Here is a 25,858-nt window from a genome sequence, read left to right as displayed (position 1 = left end):
AACTCTCGTTAAAATAAGCGGACCGCGTAAATAAAGCTATTTATATAATCGAGATATTTATTTAAGGGGGGGATAGTTATAATAAAAATAAAAGGAATAAGGCGCTTATATACCGGTTCCGGCTTTACTCCACCGCCTTATATATATAAAGACTTAAGCCCTTTAGAAATATAAAAGGATAAACGTTAACTTTATCCTTTCACTACCCCTTACCTATTATTATTACCTAGATTCGTGCACCTTTTACACTTTTATAATTATAATGTTTAATTAATCTTAAAAAAATCGGATAATTTTAATAGTTTAAATAACACGAAACGGATTAAATTAAATAAATTAAAGAGTAATAATAAAAGCTTATAATATATTTAAATTAACTTTACGCTATTAAATCTAGGTTTAAATTTTAAAACGTAAAATCTAATCGAAACGATATAAAATAAATCTAATTAAAAAAGAGGTACTTCGAAAGTATATAATTAATTTAAATATTTAAAGGATACCTTTTAATTTCGTTACTATAAAAAATATAGTTAATTTCTTTATTACGTCGTACGGCGATAACCGCGTTAATAAGTATTAAATTAAACGCTTTTTTAATTATAATTTAAATTTAAAGATTAAAATAAATTATCGGTACGATTATTAAAGGGTTTTTTACGAAGATTTTAAAATTATTTCTACTTAATTTATATTATTTATAAATATAAAAGTAAACTATAAAATTATTAACGAAAATATTGAAAATTTCGACGGAACCGGCTTTATAATAAGTATAATCGGGTTAATACTCGTTATAATACGCGTTAAGCGGCGTAAAAAAGCGAAATCGATTTAGTTTAATAATCGAGAATAAATAATAACGATTAAATATATTAATTTATAAAGCTAATATATTTTATTATTCTTAATCGTTTAAAGTTAATATTACCTCGTAAACTAATCCCGTGAAATCGATTTATTAAGTAATTAAGTAATTAAGTTAATTTTTAATAATTAAATTAATAACGAAATAGGCTGAAATTAAATTAAATATTTTAATAAATATATTAAATTATAAACGAAAGGTCGTTACCGCTTCCTAATTTTTAATAGCTATAAAAGCTATATTTCGATTAAATTTAAAGTATACTATTAAGATAATAATATTATTATTATTAGTATACCTCTTTATTTATCGCATTTACTTTAATCTTTCGATATAATACTTTATTTACCTTTAAAACGTGTTTATTTAAAAAAAAATCGAGCTATTTATTAAGGCTTTTATAAATTATATTATTAAGCTCGAATTCTTTATCGCTTTTAAAGCCGTATATTTTATTATTTTTACGAAAGCTAATATTAAATTTATATTTAATATATCTAGTTTAATATTTTATAACCTTAACGAAGTAATTAATAAATTAAATATATGTTTTTAAATACTTATATTTAACTTATCCCGTTTAAGGATAACTAGTACTTATAACCTTTAAACGCCGTTTAACCCCTAATAAATAATTAAACATTTTACTTATATTAAAAAGAGGGTGTTTATTTATTAAAGAAGCTCTCCGACGCCGATTTTAAATATAGTAAATTAAATAGCGAAGGGTATAATTAAAATAGCTTATAAAATAACCATTATATATAATAAAATATATATATTAAAAGAGGTTAATTTAATACTTTTTAAACGCTAAAGAGCTAAAAAATACGAGTTTAATTTAAAAGAGCCTTTATTATTAAAAAATCTTAGTAATTATAGGACGAGAAGGTAAAAAGAAAGCGTTTAGCGCTTAATAAAAATAAAAATAAAGGTTTATCGAAGCGGAGGGCGACCGGTGGAAAGCGTTATAGTATTTATAGCGAAATAGGTTATAATACGCGAATATATAAAAAGGATATAGAATTAAGCGAGGAATTAAATAATAAATAATTTTAATTAATTTTAAGCGTTATAATTAAATTAATTTATATAAAAAGGTTAAGAAATAAAAAAGGTGCGTCGTTAAGTAATATACGTCGCGTAATAATAAACTACGTTATTATTATTATTATTTAAAAGCTTTAAAATTATTTAAAATTAAAAGGGGTTAATTAAAAAAGGGGGTAATTAATAAGGGTTATATTTTATATATTAAATAGTATTTATTTAAGTCTCGTATAATATAGTTTCACTATATAGATAAATATAATAAAAAGTAAAGGGATAATAGAATATTTCTTTTAATTTATTTTTTTCTTTTTTTTTCCTAATCGCTACCGGCTTAAAGCGTTTAATTAATACTTATCGAGAATATTAAGATTAGTGCCGTAGTATAATCTTTTTTATTAGTACTCGACCTCGCTCTTTATTTTAGTAAATTATCTAAAATTAATATTAAAATAATCCCTAGCTATAGAAACTATATTAAATCTCCACCCTAAGCCTTATATATATGTCCTTCTATATTAACAACCTCTGTTTCACCTTACCAGAGCCATTATATATAACGAACTAATCAGCTGGATTTTCTTGTGTTTTTATATAAAGGAAAGAGTGAGAGAGCGACAAAACCCCGTCAAATCAAGCCGTATCGGGGTGTGGGGGGCAACACATGCCCCTTTCCTGACAATCGCGCAGTCTAATAAACCGGGCATCCAGCTTAGCAAAAAGTCAGCACCATGTCCGTAGGATCTGGGCACGTCGGCATGTAGGGAAACTCGCAGCTCGTTGTGTCACCCGGGTTACAAACGATCTGGCAGTTGGTGTTGGCCCAGTAGCCCACGCGGCGCTGGGCAAGGAACGGATCGCCATCTATGGCGCTCAGGTCGTACCAGGCAATACCGCCCTTGACTGTGCGTGCAAACTTGTTAGGAAATTTGGAGCCAGAAAAGGTGGTTCTGGGCAATATCATGATTTCACTTGTACCTCCTGTACAGTTGGAAGGGGAAATTTCAAGGTGTTTTGTAAGAGTGAGAGTGATTGGGCCGAGGAAGTAAAATGAATGAACGTACTAGCACTTTCCATTTGGAAGGGATGCTAGAGAGCGGCGTTGTTGGCGCACTTGAGGGAGACGCCGATGTTGTCGTTGTAGATGTTCTGGAACGTGGCACTGCTGCCGCCGCTCAAGGCCCGGGTGGCACTCGCGGTTCCGTCGTTCTTGGCAGACGCACACCAGATGGTAAAGCCGCAGTGGTTCTCGACACGGGTCACGCCGGCTATGACACTGTTGCCAGCAGAAAGGAGGGAGATCAAGAGAGTAAGGATCTTGGTAGCGCACTGCATAGCTTTGGGGCGAAGCGAGGCCAAGTGTTTTAAGGGGGTCGGAGGTATTATATACAGGCAAGGCAGCTAGAGGATTGCAATGGTGGCTTGATGGTTCAGGTTTTGAGGTGTATGGTCTAGGCAATGTTCCTATGGACGATGGGATATGGACTTGAACCATGCTTTCCTGATAAAGGAGTAGTAAGTGAACTATATACTCATAGTCCTTGCTATCTCTTTGCCTTCGTAAGCCATGAGAGATAGGTATCAAATCAACCTATCTAGATCTTCTACTAGCTTTCAACGACCACTTGCTTACAACTCCTTGGCCTTCAAGGTGTGTGTCTGCTGATATCGGATGGGGGCCCCCTATCATGAATCCACGATGAGTGACTATCATCAGCAGCCATACGAGGTTCCACCGTCCGCTCCGTTGAAGTTCAGCTGTAGGACCTGTTTAGGTAAACCGAATGGTAGTTATGCAGAGGATTAGCGAAGTGACACAGTAAGACTTACCGGGTATGCAGATGATTGCTAACTTCTTCGTGTAGAGATTCCTTGCTTCTCCACGGCCAAGTGTGATGAACCCCTTTTCCGTGTCCTGCTCGGTTAGATTTAACTGTCGCCATCTGCGGCTATTGATCATCCTGTATCAGTGACAATGGACTCCTTGATTATAGTGGACCCAAGAGGCTATCTTGAGAGAGTTATGGCTAAAATTCTTGAAGACTCATCATACTTAAAATATTGTATAATGCCAATGGCTTCAATTGTAAGTGGCTTATACATCTGGGATATAGTCTACTCAGTATTTACATCGAGAACTACAGGTACTACTCACAGCCAAGGAGCACCATATCACTGCTGACACATTAATTAGTGAGCTCACTTGGAGGCTGCTTGTTCTTATTTGCTCGAGTTTGATGATTAATCTTTTCCAGGCTGGGTTGCTATGCAGAGTTGGAAAGTGTCTTCTAGACTGGATGTCCTATGACCCTTTGATCTGGCTGACCGTACTGGTCAGGTATCCTGGAATCTGTTCTGGGCCTAGGTTTCACCTGCTACTTTCATCGCACCGGCATTTGTTATGCCCCCTGCAGGAAAGTCGTGATGATGGCTTGGCAGGTAGCACAACTTACAATATTCCCTGCATAATCGTACTCTATCCCTAGTATGGCGCCGCGAGGGGGCAGCCTTGTGCTGCTGGTACCAGAGGCTATTCGGCCGTTTCAAACATAACTCGTTTGAACAGTGTTTCCAACAATGGCTCGCAGTTTCGGGATTGCGTCTCCAGAGGACCCGATTGGCCGATATCATGCAAAACGTTCCCGCGAATGCGGATTATAGCCCTTGCAGACGCTTTCCTGCTGTGTCGAGTACTTGCTAAGGTGATATCTCTCCTCTCAGGCAAATCCAGACCTTTTATTCGTGGCATACTTGTGTATGTTCTTTGAAAGTCTGAAGAGGGCCTGCTTGGGAGCTAAGGGCTAAAAGCGTGTCTGTCCAATTGGAATGCTCCCGTGTTCGGGCTTTCTGAGACTACGCCTGAAGTATGGGAACATTCGGATCCAGAATACTCATATAGAGGCAAGGTAGGCTCTCAATTAATGGAGGAGATCAACAGTTTAGTTAGCTGTGATTTCCTCAGCCGGGCAGCACGAGTCCCTTTTCGAGAACGGGAGCTGGTGCGGCACAGGAGAGGGGTTTCGGCAGCCCCGGGATGGCGCCGAAGGTTAAGTATGTATGCGGTTGGTTAACACCACCACTCGAAGCCACCCAGCTAAACAATGGCATACCAAACGACTACGTGTGTCCATTTTATTCATTTAGGTAACCGTATAAGTCCGTCTTACATAATTTTGATTGTAATCTCTTCACCTACACCTATAAACACTGTCTCACAGTCTACTTAAATTTGATGTCGCTGTTCGATTACACCATGTCTATTTCCTCCGAACTTGGTCCAACTCTCTCCGATGAGGGAAATATTGTGCTTACTGGTAGCACAGAGTTTCCTGACCTGGCCAGTCGATGGAGAGAATGGCACGCGCCCGAGATCGTGGCTGTTGTGAAAGCTGGCACTGAGGGCGATGTCCAAGAAGCAGTGAGCCGATCCTAATCCTTCGCCGACGTTCAACTGTCAAGTTCGCTTAACGCAATTGCCACCTAGGTCCGGTATGCTAACAAGCATGGCATGCCGTTTGCGGCACGGTCTGGAGGCCACGGCGCAACGGAGGCGCTGGCAGCGGCCAAGAATGCCATCCAAATAGACTTCCGGGCCATCAACCACGTTAATGTGTCCGCCGATGGGAAAGCGGCAAGGGTCGGAGGAGGTGCCAATGTGAAGCAGGTTGTTGACGGCCTGATTGCTGCTGGAAAACAGACAGGCGAATAACCCACTCCCCTCAGTCCATGCCAATCTGATTCTGACTATTGTTCAAAGTGACGGGCATCTGCGAGTGCGTCGGTGTCTCCGCGCCCATCCTCGGAGGCGGCCATGGCTGGCTCCAAGGCCAATACGGGCTAGCTGCCGACCAGATCATTTCTGCGCGTTTGGTGCTCCCCAACGGCGACGCCGTGACCGTATCTCAGGATTCTAACCCGGATCTCTTCTGGGCTATCCGGGGTGCTGGGCATAACTTCGGTCTTGTCACGGAATGGGAGTATCGCATATATGACATCAAAAACCCGAAGTGGTCTTACGAGATCTTCATCTTCTCCGGTGATAAGCTCGAGGCTCTTTACGAGCTTACCAACGAGATGTTGAAAAGCCAGCCTCCCGAGGTAATCCACTGGGGCTATATCATCAACGTCGCCGAGCTCGACCCAGAGCACGTACGTGAATTCATTGGTAATGCCCTTCAAACTTGGGAGCAGCGCTTATTGTTTCATAGCCGATTATCTGGTACGCCATTATCTATGATGGACCAGTTGACACGGCACGCGAATACGCAAAGCCAATTCATGATATCGGGCCTCTTATGGTCAACGCCGGGGAGGCGACTGTCCCCAAGCTGGCCGCGCTGACGTATATGAGCAAAGACGCAGCCGCTTGTGCGTACGGTCTCACGTCGCTCCGCTACCCCATCGGCCTGAAGACGTACAATACCGCCGCGCTGAGGAAGGTGTACGACGAAATCGACGAGACGTTCCGAAAGGTGCCGGAACTGGCAGGGTCTTTTTCCTGCTCGAGGGCTACTCGACACAGGGCGTTCAGGCCGTGGACGAGGCCAGCACGGCGTTCCCGCATCGCGGCGACGAGATCCTCGTCACGTCGTACATACAATACAAGCCGAACCCGGCGATCGACCCGGTGGCGCAGGAATACGGCAGCAGGCTGCGGAAGCACCTACTGCAAGGCAGTGAGGATCCCCAGCACCTGCGGGCGTATGTCAACTACGCCCACGGCACCGAGAGCCTGCAAGAGATGTACGGCTGGGAGGAGTGGAGACTGGAGAAGCTGAAGAGCTTGAAGGCTCAATGGGACCCGGAGAACAGGATGCGTTACTATGCTCCCATCATGTGATCAGGTGCGCATATGCCACTTGCATACACCTCGTATATTCTTACGTGGGTTATCTGTCGAACTGGACTGTGAGCAATTTGATGATGGCTAGTTGTAAATGTCACCAAGGGAATTTGACAAGTTGAGGGCATCATCGGAACCTCCATTCGTTCTGTATCAATCGACTTGATCGCCAAGTCTGGGGAGATGTTTATAACTTATGAAGCGAAAGAGAAAGGGGGACATAAGTCAGGGTTCGACACGCAATCAAAAGCACATGGTCCGAAGTAACGTGCTCAGCCATTGAATATATCAATGCAGTACAGATACCAGACACATTTGATCCGCCTAACCTACTTCTCTCGGGAATATGACACAATATTTGACGCGATTGCCAGTATTCTCCCGGCCATTCAACGTGTGAACATGGCAGGTGCGTCTTGTTGACTACGCCTTCCTTCCACATTGAGCCCAAGTCTGATATCCAAAGGCTTATTCTAGATAATTTGTCCCAATCTATTTGCCCGAGGTTCATCCCTTGGGCTGCAAAGTTGTAGCGTTTTCTTCACATCTATATCAGATTTTTAAGCGACATATCGAGTTCCCAAGGAGGATTGATGTTCTGATCGCATATCCTAAAGTACGGCTGATACCAAAGACGGGAAGGAAGTATGACGAAGCTTCCACGGAGGCACCAGTTCCAACTATGGAAGGTCCTATCAGCAATTGCATCACGCCTTCGCAGACAGGCATTTGTGCTCATCCGTGCCTTTCTGTTTGCATGCATATTATATCTGACCTACCTGATCGCCTTGCCCTACCTCGGCCTTGTGTTGGCGATGGTACAGCCCGCAAGACTTCATTGGATGTCCCCTTCCGCCGCGACTGCACCATCTCTTATCCCACGCCAGATATGGCAGGTACTGTTACCAGTGCCTGACAGCGTCCACGCAAAGGGCATCTGGGAGGCACACGATCACTCGTGACTGCACAACAATCCCGACTACACCTATACCAGAATCAGCACAGAAGGTGCCTTGGCCTTCATCGGCCCGACAATGTGGACGAGTGTCGTTTGGCGCCACATGCAGGAACAAGAGCTGGGACTGACCGACATGCGCAATCGCTCCTTCTTGCAGGAGCCGACATTGTACGGTGACGTGCTGCTGTTTCCCATCAACAGTCTCGGGTCAGGTCAAGCACATTCTGGCAGCTCGACGTCTTGGCAACCTACTGAGGATGTGCTCGTTAAGCATGACTGGCATGGGTCTTGGAGGACACATGAGTAGTCGCGTCTTGTCGTGCCCCTGGAAGCGTGGAGGACGTCACGAGCAGTACGGCCATATTACCGACACAATAGCTCTGAAGAAGAGCTTGGTAAGTGATGGAAATACCAAAGCAACTAATATTTGGTCTAGGTGTACAGTTATATAACATCGGTAGTCTAATATAATCGACTAGCAGATCAGAATTGATTGATTGATGGGACTGGTGCAGAAGGGACTGCCCTTAACAAGACCCCTATGTACAACGTGGATTGCCGGGGGTACCTTGAACAGGAGCTTGGGCCCAACCGTAGCGGGGAAGCAGCGAGTGCCTGGCAGCTTCGGGGCGCTAAGTCGACAAGGCCGAATGGAGCTTTCGCGGGGAGCTTCGGTTTGACGCAATTGCTTGATGCAATTGCCAAAAGCAAACACCCATTCATCCTCTTCGGGTTTCACAGCATCTGCATCACTCAGGAGAGAAGTATGCATTGACACAATCTCTTATTCTCTAAGACTCACGAGACGCCCAAGCAAAACTACTACTGCCATACAAACTCCCTTCCTTTCTTGGGTTTCTTGGGTTTCTTGGAACCCATACGTCGATTGATCAATTCATTGAACAAACACCACGACTTTGTCGCAATGTCCCGATCAAGCTTCGCTGGACTCGGCCGCCTCGCCGGCCGCACACTCCAAGGCCGCGTGGCTGGTGCCAGCACCAGCACACGGTTCTTGCTGCCTCAGAAGGCTCGTACGACTTCCACACCCGCGGCGCCTGTCTCGCGAGCCCTGTTTTCCACGACGTCACGATCCGCGAAGCCTCTTACGCCAGACCAGCTGAAGACCGCCAAGCCCTACGAAATCACCGATCAGCGGTACCACGAACTGTCCGACGCGTATCTCAACCACCTCCTCGCGCATCTGGAAGAGAGACAGGATAATTCCGACGACATTGATGTCGAGTACAGCGTGAGTTCTCACCATGCGCCCTCCCCCCACCCCCCTCTTGTGCTCCGTTGAACTATGTAACCAACGGCTAACGTCATGCTTGCCATGTAGTCCGGCGTCATGAATGTGAGAACCAAGCATGGTGTCTACGTCATCAACAAGCAGCCTCCGAACAAGCAGATCTGGCTGTCCTCGCCCCAGACGGGCCCGAAGCGCTACGACTGGGTGGTCATTAGTGAAGATCAGAGCGCCAAGCAAGACACGGCCGTCGGTTCCTGGGTATATCTCCGCGACGGCTCATCACTTACCGAACTTCTGCGGGACGAGATCGATGTTGATCTCGACCCTTATGGGTTGATGGACTAGAGCTCCCATGGAGACTGGAATTTGAAGAAAAGTCGACGGTGCGCATCGAAGAAAAGCAACGTAGGGAAAGAGTGAAACAAGAAAGATTGGAACGCGAGAAAGCCGAACGATGACCGGGATTCCCGGAGGTTCTCTTCTTATTATTGGTTGACCTGTACAACATGGCATGGCTTGCTTTACTGAGGAGTCTGGAGGGGAAATGGTAGGGGACATCACTGGACAGATGAGCTTACAAGCGTATGAATAGGTGTGTATTGAACAAATCAAGCGAAACTCATCAACAGACAAAACCCCTTAAACTCCTTAATGCTATGCGATCTGACTTCGACCCGCAACGAGAGATATGTACTGCGCGAGCTGGCAGTGAGACGACCGACAGTGCCAAGTTTCTCAGGCCAGGTCACCCAGGCTTCATGATCTAAAGGCCGTCATCCCTACCGACTAGTGCTTGTTCGCTTCGAATCCAGAGCTCCCGAGTCTCGTTTCTTTGAGGATTTCGCGGACCTGCTCGACTCGCCATTCACCCAAAACCTCTCCATGGGGTCGTTGTGCTTGACGTATTCTGATAGCTTGTCGTGACGTGGGACCCGATCTAGAGCATCATGAAAGGCCGAGCTGCTTTTGGAGCTTGAGCTGCCCACAGTTAGCGGATACTCTGATGCGGACCGATATACCCAGGACCGGGGTTGCAGTCTTACCTCACATGGGTGTTGCTGGTGCTTAATCGCGGCATGGTGTCTGTTGTACTGTGGCTGTGTGCTTATACCAGACCCAAGAGATGGCAGTCAGCAGCACTGGGTGCTTGGTTGTTATCTGGATATCGATATCAGGAAGTATATATGCCGGTATTAGACTGGTTATCGTGAGGATACAACGTAAGACCGTCAAAGTTGCTTGTCTATTGAGGTGAGATTCTACGAATATCTTCATTCTGAACACAGCTAAATGGGCTTCTTATATACTTATACAAGACCATACAGGAGTACCATGCTCTCAGGACGTAGAGACGAGAGGTATATCGTGAAATGGAAAAAGCTGAGTGTCATCTGCTGTGACTTGAAACCGATGGCTTGACTGAGATTAGGGAGAGAAACCGAAATGCTCCGTTCCGTCGGGTTTGCTCTACTAGCATAGCACCGATTCTTTACACGGAAGTGTAAGAATGCCATACGCGGCCACTACACCCTATCTTTTTCTCTCCCAAAAGAAGCATCATAATTTTCCTTCTAGTTTTGATCAATGCTTGTTAAAAGCGCTTTGCGACCGGTGCCACGTCAGTCACTGAATCCTCGCTCACCATCCTAAATGGGATTTAGGTCCTTAGAGATATACACATGAAATGACTCTCCCGTCACGGGAGGATGAGAGCTGGGATGACAATTGACATCTAATTTCCCAGCGGAGCCAACCGGATGCTCTGTACCTGCATATGGTTCCTGGCCTAGGGTGATGGAATTTGGACGCTCCATACCACTACCTCCGCAAGTGGCAAACTTGATATATGGAAAAACCATTGAGGAACGAACATGATGCCGCCGACTCCCAAAATCGGTTGATCAAGATTGAGATGACGAATCTTGGCCGACCTGTGCACCTTTTTCTTTTCTTTTCTTCTTTTTGATCTTCCACCCTACATCTACACAATTGTGTAATTACCTGATTGGAGCAGACAATTCGTGACGGAGAGGAAGCAAACGACCACTTTGAGAGTCGGGGGGACGATTCCCGGGCCCCAAAGTCATACTAATGCAGCCCGGAGTGGCGATGCTCTGAATGGCCCGCTTTGCATTTGCACCGCCGCCTACTTGCGGCCCGGACGCCGCTGAGAATTCGGGCACACTGGCAGGTATGATTCAAGATCACTAAGGGAAAAAGGAAACAAATATCAAGGATGCCCATACGAGCGTTGATGTGGTCAAGGGGGTAGGGAGGGACTCTGTAGCTATGTTGCGTCAGATGAATTTGATTGTACTAACTCTCTGCACCCCGGGTTACCATCCACCAGCACAATCCGCCGAGTTGTGATGTGACGAACCTTAGCAGCCATTGTTGGAAACATTTGATCGAACTGGTTGATGAGTTGGCAATGCTTGGCGTGAACCTCGACGACAATGAGGGATTTTGATCAGATTCGAAACAATACGACGAGGTTCGGTGTGAGGTGCGGGATCGAGCATCTCATGGCTCTAGGTAGCAGTGTTGCCTGGAGGTTGCCTGGAGGTTGCCTTATCCCACTAACACCCTATCAGGCCCCGGGTTGGGAAGCCGGATCGGCATCTCTGGAACCTGCCTTTTCGATCTGGGGATGCTCTTGGCTGCTCGGTTTTTCCACATTGCTTAGTCTGACTACCCGATGGTTCGAGACAGACAAGGCATCTACGCACACACAGCCCATTGTGAGGGTTGCTGAGCCATTCACAATTGGGAGGGATCGTGGATCGTGGATCGTGGACCATTGTTCCCACAGCCACAAATGCTTCGCATGCTCAGCCCCACCACCACCAACATCACCAACACCACTTACCTCAGTCCTGGTACGACAAAAAGAAACAACAACAAACTGCGTGCCATGACAATGTTTCAATCGATCAAATATCAAAAGAGCATTTACTTAACATAGGGATATGGTTGATTACGTTATAGGGTTTGGAGCCAAACATAGTACACTATGCTCTGTCAACTCCAGGTAGAACGACTTGGGACGATCAACTCATTGGGTGGTGATGTATTTGCGAGGGAACCTGGGGGATGCATGTGTCGATCTACTGCAAGCTGCACGAAGCGGGTGAGACGGCTGACTGGTTGCGGTCGCGGTTCCTGGCCTCGATCAAGGCACAGTCGAGTCGAGTACTGGTTCGCTGTACATTCGATGCGGCTCCCAGAAGCAGAAGCCCATCCATCTGCAGTTTACCCCTCCCATCTTCCCAGCGAGCGGCCATCCATCCGGCCCATACACGGGTATGACCGACCTGCTTACCTTGCGAACGACCCTCTCTCCCACACATCTACTTATCTCTTGAACGGAACATAAGCGCCAGCCTTGCCTGCGAGATGGCTCTCCTACTTTTTCCCTTTCCCTTTCCCACACTTGGGAAGAGTTGATTTGCGCATTTCGAGTAATCAATCGTTTGTTTTTAAGACACGGAACAGTCTAGAATCCTCCTGTTTAGGACACATCGTCTTGGTATATACTTACCCATTTACTTCCTTGTACAACCTGGTGTCCATGGATCCCATGTCAGCGGTATCGCCCGCAACTAGTACAGCAACGAACCGCACCAACCGAGGCGGCCGACCGAAGGAGTGGACAGACCCCCGGGCCCGCAAGCTTGCACGACTTTACCTTTTCACAAGTCTCAAGGTCGAACAGATTCTTGACCTTCTAACAGATGAGGTCTTCGTTCCAGGGTTTGTTCCGTTCCTTCCATAATTGCTTACTTATACCCGCTCTCATTTGCAATGTGACTTACGCCCTCTTTAGCAAGGAAGCAGCCAGCAAACATCTGAACAAATTGCTTGGCAAAGATCCTCGATGGATGCGTCCCAAAGACCTCGACGAGCAACGGGAGCGTATCGATGGCCTCAAGAGAAGCGACCGAGCGAGATGGCATCGCAAGCACCGTTGCTCCTCGGAGGTACAACAGCAAGTCCGACCTGGGAGCGCGCGTCCTGACGGCTGCTGCCCGCAGGTGAAGACCGAGTCGATTGATAGTGCTACGATCTCGACGGCGTCAGCACATTCAAGCGACAAGGCCGAAGAAAAGAGCGAGCAGATCGACTCCTACAACTGGACTAGGCCGGATGGCATGCAAGCTGTCACTTTCAACACCAATGCGTCGCATAACTCACTAGGCAGGATCTGTTTCAAGAGTCCCAATCGCCAGGAGACATCACTCACTACTTCTACCAACTTCAGCACCGGTAGCAGTCGGGACGCGTACTATCAAGTGCGCGACAAGCTCGAAGCCGATCCAAAATTCGATCGCTCAGACGTCAAGGACATATTCCGTATCATCAAACGCTTCACTCTCTCCGCCGATGCCAACACCGAGAAGTCCCCGTCAGGTTCGCCTATAAACCAACGGCAGCACGCCCCGGAAGACCATTTGGATCGTGCATACACCCTCCCCGGCGATTTCTTGGATGTAGTGCCCCTTCTTCAAGGGGAAATCCCGGACCCTGCCTCCTGGTCAGACTCATTTGGCAACACAACGTTCCATCAATTAGCTATGGCTGAAGGGTTGGAGCCAAAACTAATTGAGCTTGTTGAAGAAGCCTCACACGATCGGCGCTATCGAGCTGCCTTGGCCGCAAGCAACACTGCCGGTCAGACACTACTTCACGTCCTTCACGACCATTGGTTCGAAAATGAAATCCTGTTGAGTATGCTTGTCAACGCCCTGAGACATGTGCAGTTTGATTTCTACGTGACTGATGTCTATGGCCGCTCCTTTTTCCACATTCTCCGGCAGCACAAGTTTGGCCATGATCGGATACGAAGCATAACTCAACATTTCAACGTGGTTACTCTCAACCGGCGCGACGCCTTCGGAATCCGTCCAATGATCGGACGTGCTTCCACGATACCCTCGATCCAAGATGGAAGCCCGCGATTGACCATACCACCGACGGACGCCAGTCAGGCTAGACTCGGGCACGAGGCTCAACTTCTCAGGCTAATCAACCAGATCCTCACAGGCAGCAGCAAGCCTACGGCAGAGGACTCTCACGGCCGTAACGGACTCCATTGCTTGGCTGAAGTGAAGCTGGGGGCAGGGGCAGCCCAAGGGCGGGTCCCACCGAACCGATCTATCAAGCGCAAGATCGACGTAAATGGCGAGCCAGAGAAGGAAGTACTACCGTTGAGCAAACGTTGCGAATTCCTCGAATGCTTGTTAGAAGTCAGCACGGACGTGAACCATTACAACATGAACGGCGATACCGTTCTCATGGCATTCATCAACCATACTCAGGATGACCACGAGCACGAAGACCTGAAGTCGATTTTGACACGACTCATCCAGGCCGGCGCGAGGCTCGAAGCGCGCAATCGGAATGGCGAGACCGCTTTACAGGTTGCAGCACGACTCGGACGCAAGTTCATCGTGAGAGTCCTGCTTGAACTGGGGGCCAATATCCACGTCCGGAACCACGAGGGCATCAGCATCCTTGAAGACCTTGATCGACACGTGCCCCTCACCGAAGATTCCCCGGACCTGTACGCGCGACTGGAGGCTGCTCGGGCCATGCTGACGGGCCGGTTTGTGAAAACCCGGCCGAGGAGCCGCTCCGAACAGTCGCCATCTCGTGAACAGGAATGGGGAGTTCGGCATGGCTTATGATGTAGCCCCCCTTGGTTTTTGGCGTTAATTTGTTAGATATGGTTTAGGGACTGCTTCGGGTGCGCCCGATCGCGGAAATGCGCTTGGCATGATTTCGCAACTTTGGAGCAGCTTTGGGGGTTTGTTCTACTTGTCTTTCTTTTTCTTCTGCTTGTAAATACCCCAATTTTCGATTTGCTTTTCATGGTTTATATTTCCGAGGATACCCTTGGGCGTAACAGTAGGCTTGGCGTTGGCTGGGCTGTATACAGAAGGCAGGGAGGACATGTTACAGTTGGATGATCCTGTTCACTGGCAGACTAGCTACCTCGATTCAGGATTCGAGATACCAATTCTTCTTCGCTCATTCAACCACATCGACGGTCGTGTTTCTCCGACTAGACCATTGGCTATTCTGGTATGGTCAAGCTTACTGCGTGCCCCCGGAGGTGTGTTGTCTGCAACATCTAGGCTGTATTACTACCTAACAGATCCCATGTAGGATACGCTAGGTTTATGGGCACCGACGCGGAGAATGGTCGATATAGCTGCATGCTTGGTGTATTATAGCCGTCCAAGGTAACACAGCATAGGAGCCAGCCAGTCAGTCGTGCGACCCCGCTTGTCAAATTTATACAGCTCGGGTACTTGCTCAGTCATGACGGTTACCCTGTTCAGCAACTCTCTCTTCCTCGTCTACTTCTCTTTGAGCCTTTTAAAAGAGCCAGATTGGCAGAGAAAGGACCCATCCGACTGAAGGGGGCAATTTGCTGAGATGCCACCAGTCTCCTTCATTCAAATGCCCGGTCACTGACTGATGGTTGTTGCCCGACCCCGGGCTTGACTTGCAGCGTAACTTCCGCTTCCTCTCCATTGTCGGGTACGCCGTCATCATTGGAAGTAGCTGGGAATTCTCTCTTATGCAAGTCAATTCCTTTTTTTGTATGCATTCTTGGCGAAGAGATTTCGGTAAAGGGGTTTGGCTACTAACATATGCTGGCCCGACCGCTAGAGTTGCTGGCATCTCGACACTGAATGGCGGGCCCGCGGGCGCCATCTGGGTGTTCTTCGTCACATGTGTTGGCATGATGCTGAGTACACTGTCGATGGCCGAGATGGCATCGATGTGAGTGTGTCGTTCCTCAGGGGCGGGCTAAGCGAAAGGGTGCATATTATTGACAACTTCATACCCCCTTTCTAGAGCTCCTACTTCAGGAGGGCAGTATCACTGGGTATCCGAATTCGCACCCCAGCGATACCAGAAGCTCCTGAGTTACATGGTCGGTAGGTACCTACTTGCGGGCGGACTGGTTGGTGTTGCGTATATGCCCATGTATCTCGACTAACTTAACGGATTCCCATTGTCGCTATGCAGGCTGGTTCAGCGGTCTCGGTTGGCAGACCGCCCTGTTCGTCACCTCGTACACCGCCGCGCAGCAGTTCGAGGCCCTCATCGCCCTGAACGTGCCGTCGTACCAGATCCAGGGCTGGCACGGCACCCTGCTGTCCATCGCCATCACCGTGTTCGCCATCGTCTTCAACACGGCGCTGGCGCGCCAGCTGCCGCTGTTCGAAGTGCTGGTCGGCGCGCTGGACGTGCTGGGCTTCGTGGCCTTCCTGGCGGTGCTGTGGAGCATGGCGCCCGGGGCGGCGGATGGGGAGGTGGAGGAGGCTAGATATGACGACGACCGGAGGAAGAAGGCCTGGACCGGGTTCCAGGACAACACCGGCTGGGGTAGCGTGGGCCTGGCGACGCTCGTGGGCATCCTGGGACCATCGGTGACTCTGATCGGCGCCAATTCGACCTGCCATCGGTCTGAGGAGGTCCGGGACGCTTCGTGGGTGCTGCCGCGGTCCATGGTGGTGACGGCGGCCATCAACTACACGGTCGGTTTCGTCATGACCGTCACCATCATGATGACAGTGGGCGATCATGCCAGCGAGCTGCTCGACTCCCGGACGGGCCAGGTGTACGTCCAGGTTCTCCTGGAGGCAACAAAGAGCCGCGTGGGTACGTCTATAATGACTGCCCTCATGGCGGTCCTGCTCTTGTTCTGCGCTGTCAATGGTGTCACAACGTCGTGGCGGCAGCTCTTTGCTTTCGCGAGGGATCAAGGGCTGCCTTACTCTAGATGGCTCGCCACTGTAGGTACAACAGCGTTGGAGAGAGAAAGAGAGAAAGAGAGAGATGATATTCACTAACAGTTGGACTTTCGGTACCCAAGGTTCCGCCTGGTTGGGACATACCCCTGAATGCCGTGATGACGACACTGATAATCACAGCCTTCCTATCGCTAATCATCATCGGCTCCAGCATCGCCTTCAGCGTGATCACCGCCATCGGGCAGGTTGGCCTCTACACCTCCTACATCCTCACGCTCGGTGCCATCATCACGAGGCGGTTCTAAAAACAGCGGGGCCCGCTCCCTTGCTCGCGCTTCGACCTGGGCTGGGCGCGCTTGCCGATCAACCTCGGGGCACTCGCATTCTTGGTCGTCATGTTCCCTTTTTTGTTCTTCCCCCACTGCGCCCAGCCCTGCTCCGGCGGATATGAACTGGTCTTGTCTTGTCTACAGTGTCGTCGTGGTCTTTGCTATGACATTTTACTTTGTCAAGGGATAAGCAGTTTATCACAAATCCTCAGTAATCGCAACTACACACCACTCTCTACAGTATGAAGGGCCCAGTACCAACCCCCTTTCTGAAGTGGTTGGCGGTCGGCTGCTGTGTCAGCACCGCCGTCCTCGCTCAGTCCTCCGTTACATGCCCCGCCAACAATGGTGACTTGGTAGTCAAGTTAGTCGTGTCTTCTCTTCATTTCACGGGAAACATCTACTGGGGAACTTGCTGACATATTCGACGCCACAGGGGCAACAAACAGTACGAACTGCAATGCGGACAGACCGTCAAAGGCGCTCCGTTCAAGACAGTCCCATGCTCTGATGCCTTGGTCTGCGCCGAGCACTGCGCAAACGACGCTGCTTGTGTCCACAGTACCTTCAACTCCGTCAATCAAGAGTGCTTGCTGAAGACCAGTGCCGTGACCGGAAAGCCGCATGCTGCTCAATGGACCCGGCGCTATGTTGGGCCGGCGCCTCCCAGTAACCCTCCTGCCCAGCAGCCTCCTGCCCAACAGCCTCTTGGTGGCAGCACTGGAACTGCTCCTGGGACTGGGTTTGGATCCGGGTCTGGGGCTATGGCTGCCAATTGCCCAGCGGATGATGGCAAGACCTACACCACTCCGTAAGTAGATATCGTATCCCCCAATACCGCCGGGGCTCTTCCCATCACGAGACATGAACTGACATTTATAAGCAATGGCATCACCTACCAGCTGAAGTGCGACCATAACATGGCCCAGGCCGGTGCTTTGAGGAGCTTGGCTGTGTCATCTCTGCAGCAATGCGCCGACACATGCTCTCAGGATCCCCAGTGTGTCGCCATGGACTTCATTGCATCCAACAGTAACTGCTACCTCAAGACGGCCACTGGACCGCTCGTCGCCCAAGCCGGAGTCCACTCTTGGATTCCCCAAACATGCCCCAGCACGCGGCCGATGGTTGCCAATACCAACCCCGCCATCATCAACATCAACACAGACCTGATCTGCCCTCAGAGTTAGTCCCCTTTGCCCACTGCTATTCCCCACGTAGTCTTACAATGGTGCTGACCCCTGGCTCTACCCCGACAGATGATGGCAAGATATTCGAGGCAGCCGATGGAACTTGGTACTACCTCCAGTGCTGCACTGATACCGCAGGAGCCGTAGCTATCGACGCCGTGGCGGCGACAAGCCATGCCGACTGTATTGAGAAATGTGCTGCCGACAAGAAGTGCAAGAGGTGAGTAATCGGTCATGTTGCAAAACTTGCTCACTTGTTGTCCACGGTTGTTGTCACTGACACATGCTCTGCCTGCAGTGCCACCTACGCCACCTGGGGCCAGACCAACTGCAAGCTCTATGGCTACAACCAGTTCTCGACGACGCATATCCCCCAGATTCACCATGCTTTCGTCACTGACCCCCCGACGACGGCCCCTCTCGCGTCCGATGCCAAGATGTGCTCGACAGAGTGCCCCTATGCACATGGTCAGCTCTTCGTTAGCCCAACTGGCGAGGTATGTTCCCACCCCTTTTCGCCCCCTGTCCGTACTTCAGGAACATTTCTGACTAACTCGTATCGTACCAGAACTTCCAAATGACCTGCGACGACCTCGCGAGCGGCGGCGCCGGCAACGCGACGGCGGCCGACTGCCCCGCCGACGACGGCAAGATCATCACGTCCAGCGCCGAGGACTTCCGCATCATGTGCGGCGTGTGCGCGCTCAGCCACGGCAACACCCTCGCCAAGACCGCCGCGGGCACCGATCCGCAGACGCTGGCCGAATGCGCCGAGGCCTGCGCCAGGGAGCCGTCGTGCGCGTCCGCCAACCTTCTGATCGACGCTGCGACAAACGCCATCGTGTGCCCGATGCACAAGGCCATTCAAGCGAACGGGGTGGATCTGACGGAGCTGAAGCACGGTCGTTGCAATGTCTTGGTCAAGCAGAGCGGGGGTATGGTGTCGTACGCTATCACTCCCTAGATGGAAGAAGAGTATGAGAGGCGGTTCCCTTTCTCTTGAGCTCCTCATACCCGGAGTAAGGAGAGGTTGTTGTAGTTTAGAAGGAATGCAGTCGGCAGGTGAGAGACGTTTGAGGTGTGGTTAGCAGTAAAGTATTAGTGTACGACGCATCTTTGATATTCGCCAATTACCATGTATTTTGGTCAATCATTACACGATTTCTTGACTCTCGTAGTGAGAAGGAACCTGACTGAGTCTGCTCATGTAAGAAAGTTAGTGATCCAGGGTACTGTGACAATATATTAAATGTGATTGTTGCATAACTACAGCCAAGAGGCGGCGAAAGAATACTTGCATTGCACAGGACACAGATATCGCCCCTTTATTTTGTTCAGTTGGGCCAGTACTGACATACTTCAAAACAAAAAGGATTACAACCACATATGCTTTGATATAGCCGTCTATGCGAGATGTACGTTGGCTCTGTGTAGTCAAGTCATCATCAGTTGGTTGTTTCTCCCCCGAAGGCCAACGTAGAACTCTGACGTGTGTGGGAAAAGGGTAAAATAGACTGACAGTGATACACGACGATGCTGCCCCCTCGCCGAAATGCAGCACTTCTTCCACCATCTCTGACCGATTGGTTGTCTGTCAAGCTTTGGATTTGGGGAGCTTCTCGACCAATGCGACTATGACCGTTGCCATGCGCTCGCGGGACTGCAGCTCGGTCATCTGCGCGCGGAACCCCAGCGAGGGGCGCAGGCTGTGGTCGTGGAGGCTGTTGCTGCTGCTGCTGCTCTGCGGGCTCAAGTAGCGCTGGAGGCTGTAGGTGCGATCGTGGACAACTTTGACTTCGGGCCGCTCCTGGGGGGTGCTTGGCTGCTCCAGCTCACTACGGCTAAAGACAGAAAAAAGAATTGATGCATTAATTATATGGTAAGTTCTTGGGGTTTATCATGTCCTTTCTCTCCCCGAAGTTCCTTTTTGCACTGGAAGTCCAGTCGAAGTGATCGGGTTGAGTATGAATCAATTAGATATCGGACTCCACGATTCCCATTTGGTGAGAGGATGGGATTTTGGCCGACTTTTGCATGTCCGACATGGAAATTGAGGAAAGTCTTACTTGTCAAGATAGCAGACAGCGGCACAAGTACAGCAGGTGTTGGTGCATGTGATAGTGGCAGCAGCAGCAGCAGTGGCCTGGGAGGTAGACCCAACCTGGCCGTTTTTAGTGTCTTGGGCCGCCATCAGAGCTGCTTAGGCGGGTTGTAGTAGTGCACCAACAGGGCGGGGTGAACGCTGGTTGGTGCGCTGCAAGGGTCCGTTCAGAGGGACGGGAGGCTAAGTGCGGAGTCAAGTGAATTGTTGTGAGAAGTATAGGCTCGAATTACAGAGTTTGATGCAGCACCTGATGAGACAGGTTACAAAACAGATGATTGGCTGTAGTCTCGATGAGTAGGGAAATTAAAATTTCACGCAGATCGGAACAAGAAGACGAGGTGGTGTTGTCCGGGTTATATTCTGTCTGCCCTGCCCTGCCCTCCTCGTGAAGCCGTCGCTCGTGGTCAGAGTCACATACTCCTTCCTGCAAGCTCCCTCTTCCTGAACGCCTCATCTTAGCTCGCCAATCGACACAAATTCAGCGGCAGTGATGTCACCGGCCTCCTAATAATTCCTTGATTTCGTTGATGTTTCTCACAGTTGCTTACTTTTGATCGCCCAAGCTCTGGTCTGGAGCATTCTTCGGCAGCTTGGACGGCATTATTCAACGTAGAATCTGCCTATTCTGATGCCTTCTAGCACGTCTCTGAGCGTCGATCCCCCACGTTCTTGCCGACACCGGGACCCGGCTGGAACCTATACAATCTAGCAGTCTCGTATTCCAGCGGGCGGGCATTCTCATGACAATGCCTACATCACCTGGCAGCATGTCGTCAAGATGGCCTGATTCACGATACATTCACTGCACTGGCCAGCCGACTGCAGGGCGGCCATACATTTTCCCACCGAAGGTTACCATCTCACCCAATCAGTTCTTGTTGGGGTAATGGATCTGCCAAATATTGACAGTATAGACAGCTTTCGAGGGATCTACGGAGAGACAGCAAACAAGTCATGGCGTGATCCAACCCTCACTGGCCTTGGTACCTAGGCAGACTGCGCATCGATACCTATTGTTCCAGACCGATGCTTATGGCGTCGATTTGAGGCTCAAAAGGCATAGCATCACAAAAGTACCGTTAGGAAATGACGTAGATCTGTCTTGGAGGGTGAAGCAATCGCAGTTTCCTAAGACCTGGGGTATTTGGATAGCAAGACAAAAGCCAAGTCTAGAACGTCTGGCCTGGGCCGAGACCCAACAATGTGGTGGCAGTGCTGCACTGTGCCTTTGGTTTTGCGTGCCATCGCTCTGTTGGAAGGAATGATGTCATAATCATGACTGAATCAGAATATATTCATGTTGTCTTCTTTCAATCAGTACTATCATCAGAGATAATTTGGGGTACGATTGATAGTAACTAGGAAGGCAAGAGGGTGATTGCTTACATGGCAAAGTCAATTGCGATTGAGACCGCAACGAAATTCCATCCCAAAATCCCAGGGTCCAGTGAACCCTGAAGGCTGAACCCCCAGGGCAGAAGCAGGGTCCAACTAACCCTGTCGGAAAGCCCCAGCTGGTCGGCCTAGTAAATTCGCCAATCACAGGCAGATCTACCCTGATTCGGTTCGTCAAGACCCTGAATACGTCATGCGGATGAGAATGTCTTGCCTTACGAACATTGGAATCCCCAAAAGCAGAAGATCAAATGTGACCCAGGTCAATTGGCGTCGCTTGTTGCCTTTTTTACCGGTTGCTGGCTGCCTCAAAGATTTTGAGCCTTCATTGCCCATGCTCAGCGATGCCGAGAACCAAGCCTACTAAACTTTAGGTGTCACCTTGCTGACTCGAATGACGTATCGCCAAACTTCATGCTCAGACCAGTGGATTATTGCGTTACCAAATTGCCAATCCGTCATCACCCAACAAGCTGCACAGTCATAAAAGGCGAAGCACAAGTTATATATATGGGATTTAGACAAATTTGGATGTCAACGCGGAATAGAATTTCACAGTTCGCTAATTTTGCATTTGAATTGATTTGGTTTGATTTGCTAGTTTCTCCCAGGAACAGCACTAGTGTTGCTGGCAATTTTCCATACTCCCGCTCTGAGAGGTTTCGACCCTCGAGCTACCTAAGAAGAATTAACACCTTTAACGGCGGGGGATGCGAAGGTTCTGGCCGGGGTAGATCATATCCGGGTTGGAGATGTTGTTGTGTCGGGCCAGCTCCTCCCACGAGCAGCCGTAGCGCTCGCCGAGCATGCGGAGGGTGTCGCCCGACTGGACCGTCACCGTGGACTCGCCGTGCGACGATCCGTGGCGGCGGGAGTGGCGGCTGGAGGATCGCGAGCGCGAGCGCGAGCGGCTGTGGTGGTGGTGGTGACGGTGGCGGCTGCCCGATCGGGATCGGGATCGGGATCGCGAACGCGAGCGGCTCCGGCGCTCCTCGCGACGTCTCCGCTCCTCCTCCTCGCGGCGCTTCTCCTCCTCCTTCTTCTCGTGGTGCTCCTCCTTCCACTCGCCGATGGCGTCCTGGCCCTTGTGGCCGGCGAAGGCGCCGATCAGGGCACCGGCGACGGTGGCGACCTTGCCACCGCCCATCTTGTTGGCGCCGAAGCCGCCGGCGGCAGCACCGGCCATACCGCCCATGAGACCTCGCTCACCCTCACCTCCGGGACCTCCAGACCCGGGCGGGCCGCCGTAGCCGCCTTGCTGGTGTTGAGATGCGGGGTTGTTGTAGAATGATGAAGCTTCTCCGCCGCCCTGGTAACCACCTTGTTGGGGGTAGCCACCTTGCTGGCCGTAGCCGCCCTGTTGGCCGTAGCCGCCCTGTTGGCCGTAGCCACCCTGCTGGCCATAGCCGCCGCCTTGGTTGTTGTCACCGTAGTAGCTCATGGTGGATGGTGATGAATGAAAGGGTTGTTTGTATGAAGGTGAGGAAATGTGGAAACACTTGCAAGTCTTGGGAGGATGGACTTTGGACGATGAAAGTACGAAGAGTGATGCCCTTTTATTAACATGAGGCCACGTCTAGGTGAAGTCACCAGCTGCAGGCCCTCAGCCTCCGTTGGGGGGGGCTGTGGCTCAGCTTCGCCATCGAATCGAATACGGTCTCGCCGGCTATAAAATGCCGACGTCGGTGGGTCTGATGGGGAGTCGGCCCCCCAAAACCCAATCGGGCTCAGCGAACTAGAGCCTCTGCAGCCATCCGTTCTCGCCGTTCTGGCACACTTTCTGGCACCGCAGGCGGCCATCGCCCTTAGCCCGGCCTTGGCAAAGCGTCCTCAGAGACTCCAGCCTCAGGCCTACCCCTGATACCCCTGGCTGCCACGCAAGCCTGTTTCCGATTTCGTCGCCCGCATGACACCGCCGCCAGGCAAACACAGGCAAACAGGCTGGCAGTGCTCGGATCGCTGTGACAAGCTGGCAGGTTTGCGCTTGTGGATGGAAAAAGCTGGAACACTGCGACAAACAGAAAGCTCGTATTGACCATGGACAGATAGACACCCAACGACGTAGTTTGGTAGCAATGGTGCAATCATCCATCATCCATCATCAAGCGTGGGCCAGCCACGTAGGTTGACCGCCAGGTGCACTGTTCTCGGGCCCGATCTCTGGAGCAGCGCGGCTAAGCAGATTAGCTCGTCCACTGTCGTCGTCCACTGTCGTCGTCCACTGTGCTGTGGCGCCATCTGCGACGACCGACCTGCCGTCATGTGATGGTGATCTCAAGAACGTCCAATGGCACCGATTATCCTTCGTCTTGTCGTCGCGACATGTCACAATTTATCGAAAAGGCTGGGTTGCCAAAGTGTATGTGCGCCTGCATCTACGAGAACTGTAATTGAACGATCATCCCTGGCACTTGCCAATCAGATTCTGCCAGTCAATACTGGCTGGAAGTGGACATCTGCGGCCTGCCTCGTCCCCTTTCCATGTCTGACCGATGGCATTCGCAGTTGTACATAAGTCAGCATCGTTTTGAGCTTGAGGCTTGAGGCGACTGCGACTACCGACAGAAACTGTGCAACAACCGCTCAATCTTTCTTGCCTGCATCAACGCTAGCAAAGCGCAGCAGCTCGATATGATACCTCTTCTAAGTGAGTAGGTGCTGTAACCATGAACGCTAAATAAGCGGAGTACTGTCGAGAACCGCGAAAAGGCTCAACATTGCATGCAATTGTCCCTCGGACGCATATGGATCAAACCTCCGTTCACATAGCAACGAAGTCAATACCAGCCTCTTGATAACCATCCTCCCCGCTCTCCTCGTCCGTTAGCGTAGCACGGAAATGGCTGCATATTTGGATCCCTCCGGAACCTCGGGCGAGGCATGAGCCGAGCTCCGACGCCGTGTGTCCAGGGCGGCTCGCATCCTCAATAAGACTGGCCCGCTGCGGTGCTCGCGACACATCCTACGAGGTGAAGAGGCCACGCCCGCGAGAAGTCGCTGTGCTTATCGCCCTTGTGCGCTGGCCAAGGTCTCCCGAGAGTTGAGATGGGCACGAAGCCAACGGAGGTCACCTTGCTCATTCACTGCAGCCGCTGGATTACGCCGGAAGCCCGGTCCGAGCCGCTGGCATTGCCGCCGACGTAGCATTGCATAAGTGTACTTGTCTCGGCACGCAGGCGGGGCAAGGGCCGGCTCCCGCCCGACAGCCAGAGGGTCTCGTTGTTCTCGGACCCGATGGGAAGTGTGGTATCGCTCGTGTCCACGCTCAAGTCAAGGCTTCCTGGTCTGACATCAATGAGGCATTCGACGGGCCTGCTTGCTTCTTGCGTGGTGCCCACTTTGGTCGAGATATTGGTATGCCGTCGGGTTGGAGACGGTTCGTCGGAGGTGACATACCTGAGATGGACAGGACGCTCTTGACCAGCCATCTCCGATGGATGGAGAGGCGTCCACGACCACACCCGGAACCCGATGCCATCCCAGTGACTTTGCGATCGACAATTCAAAATATAGATGATGACGACTCCCGTTCGTTCTGAGTCGAGCGGTACTGGAGATGCCATGCCTGTGGCGGGAGTTCCAAAACTACCCACGCCCCAATTGGTCACATGGATTTAGTCTTGAATTTTCATGGGCTGCAAGAACGGTTCGAGCACTTTGGTCGCCCTCGCGAACGGTGACGTCTCCTACGTTTTGCGATGCAGATTCGGTTTATTTAATCTCCACCGACACCCCCTGACATTGACTGCGTGGTTCTCCTCAATACTCCTGAGGTCGACGCCGTTCTGGCCACTCCCATTCCATGTCTGGGTTTTACTTGCGAATATAGCCGGCACACAGGCATCACTGTCAAACCATGCCTCTTTTGCGCTCTTGGACGCTTTCGCTTTCCCGATAGCTTAACTCGGCTATACTGCTCTAAAATTATTCTAAAATCCACACATTTAACATGGGAGAATGACACCCACGGTCATGGCGAGTGCACAAACATCTAGCATGGCCTAGTAGAGGTTGGGATAACTGAGAATGAACACTTGTTTCACTAACTAGAGCTGCTTGTGCCAGATTCTTGCCCACACGCTACACATACAAGCTGCATC

The 25,858-nt window shown here is 50.1% G+C and overlaps 9 protein-coding genes across 9 annotated transcripts; 5 read left to right on the top strand and 4 right to left on the bottom strand.

Annotated features, from left to right (window-relative positions):
• Nucleotides 1-2,630: 2,630 nt before the first annotated feature.
• Nucleotides 2,631-3,253, bottom strand: PG986_009428 (uncharacterized protein; the record flags this gene model as incomplete). The annotated part of the gene is made up of 2 exons (XM_066845650.1): nt 2,631-2,868; nt 3,033-3,253. The coding sequence occupies 2 exons, from the start codon at nt 3,251-3,253 to the stop codon at nt 2,631-2,633; spliced, it is 459 nt and encodes a 152-aa protein (XP_066698048.1).
• Nucleotides 3,254-5,171: 1,918 nt separating this feature from the next.
• PG986_009427 (FAD-linked oxidoreductase azaL) lies at nt 5,172-6,758 on the top strand (the record flags this gene model as incomplete). Its single annotated transcript, XM_066845649.1, has 5 exons — nt 5,172-5,336; nt 5,403-5,565; nt 5,676-6,067; nt 6,127-6,390; nt 6,426-6,758. 5 exons carry the CDS (start codon nt 5,172-5,174, stop codon nt 6,756-6,758), a joined length of 1,317 nt encoding a protein of 438 aa, XP_066698047.1.
• A 1,886-nt stretch (nt 6,759-8,644) lies between these two features.
• Nucleotides 8,645-9,316, top strand: PG986_009426 (uncharacterized protein; the record flags this gene model as incomplete). The annotated part of the gene is made up of 2 exons (XM_066845648.1): nt 8,645-8,971; nt 9,062-9,316. The coding sequence occupies 2 exons, from the start codon at nt 8,645-8,647 to the stop codon at nt 9,314-9,316; spliced, it is 582 nt and encodes a 193-aa protein (XP_066698046.1).
• Nucleotides 9,317-12,542: 3,226 nt separating this feature from the next.
• On the top strand, nt 12,543-14,658 carry PG986_009425 (uncharacterized protein; the record flags this gene model as incomplete). The annotated part of the gene is made up of 2 exons (XM_066845647.1): nt 12,543-12,724; nt 12,798-14,658. The coding sequence occupies 2 exons, from the start codon at nt 12,543-12,545 to the stop codon at nt 14,656-14,658; spliced, it is 2,043 nt and encodes a 680-aa protein (XP_066698045.1).
• Nucleotides 14,659-15,649: 991 nt separating this feature from the next.
• On the top strand, nt 15,650-17,259 carry PG986_009424 (amino acid transporter; the record flags this gene model as incomplete). The annotated part of the gene is given in 5 exon segments (XM_066845646.1): nt 15,650-15,763; nt 15,839-15,921; nt 16,013-16,782; nt 16,863-17,038; nt 17,052-17,259. The coding sequence occupies 5 exon segments, from the start codon at nt 15,723-15,725 to the stop codon at nt 17,257-17,259; spliced, it is 1,278 nt and encodes a 425-aa protein (XP_066698044.1). The 5' UTR covers nt 15,650-15,722.
• A 52-nt stretch (nt 17,260-17,311) lies between these two features.
• PG986_009423 (uncharacterized protein) lies at nt 17,312-19,223 on the top strand (the record flags this gene model as incomplete). Its single annotated transcript, XM_066845645.1, has 6 exons — nt 17,312-17,433; nt 17,506-17,880; nt 17,953-18,254; nt 18,329-18,479; nt 18,558-18,756; nt 18,828-19,223. 6 exons carry the CDS (start codon nt 17,312-17,314, stop codon nt 19,221-19,223), a joined length of 1,545 nt encoding a protein of 514 aa, XP_066698043.1.
• A 630-nt stretch (nt 19,224-19,853) lies between these two features.
• Nucleotides 19,854-20,964, bottom strand: PG986_009422 (uncharacterized protein; the record flags this gene model as incomplete). The annotated part of the gene is made up of 2 exons (XM_066845644.1): nt 19,854-20,100; nt 20,912-20,964. The coding sequence occupies 2 exons, from the start codon at nt 20,962-20,964 to the stop codon at nt 19,854-19,856; spliced, it is 300 nt and encodes a 99-aa protein (XP_066698042.1).
• Nucleotides 20,965-22,455: 1,491 nt separating this feature from the next.
• PG986_009421 (CVNH domain-containing protein) lies at nt 22,456-23,199 on the bottom strand (the record flags this gene model as incomplete). Its single annotated transcript, XM_066845643.1, has 1 exon — nt 22,456-23,199. One exon carries the CDS (start codon nt 23,197-23,199, stop codon nt 22,456-22,458), a length of 744 nt encoding a protein of 247 aa, XP_066698041.1.
• A 1,639-nt stretch (nt 23,200-24,838) lies between these two features.
• On the bottom strand, nt 24,839-25,186 carry PG986_009420 (uncharacterized protein; the record flags this gene model as incomplete). The annotated part of the gene is made up of 1 exon (XM_066845642.1): nt 24,839-25,186. One exon carries the CDS (start codon nt 25,184-25,186, stop codon nt 24,839-24,841), a length of 348 nt encoding a protein of 115 aa, XP_066698040.1.
• Between the last annotated feature and the right edge of the window lie 672 nt (nt 25,187-25,858).

This window comes from Apiospora aurea (genome assembly GCF_038362705.1).
Source record: "Apiospora aurea strain CBS 24483 chromosome Unknown utg000006l_segment0_segment0, whole genome shotgun sequence".
Lineage (NCBI taxonomy): Eukaryota > Fungi > Ascomycota > Sordariomycetes > Amphisphaeriales > Apiosporaceae > Apiospora > Apiospora aurea.
This window is presented reverse-complemented; position numbering and strand designations above follow the sequence as displayed.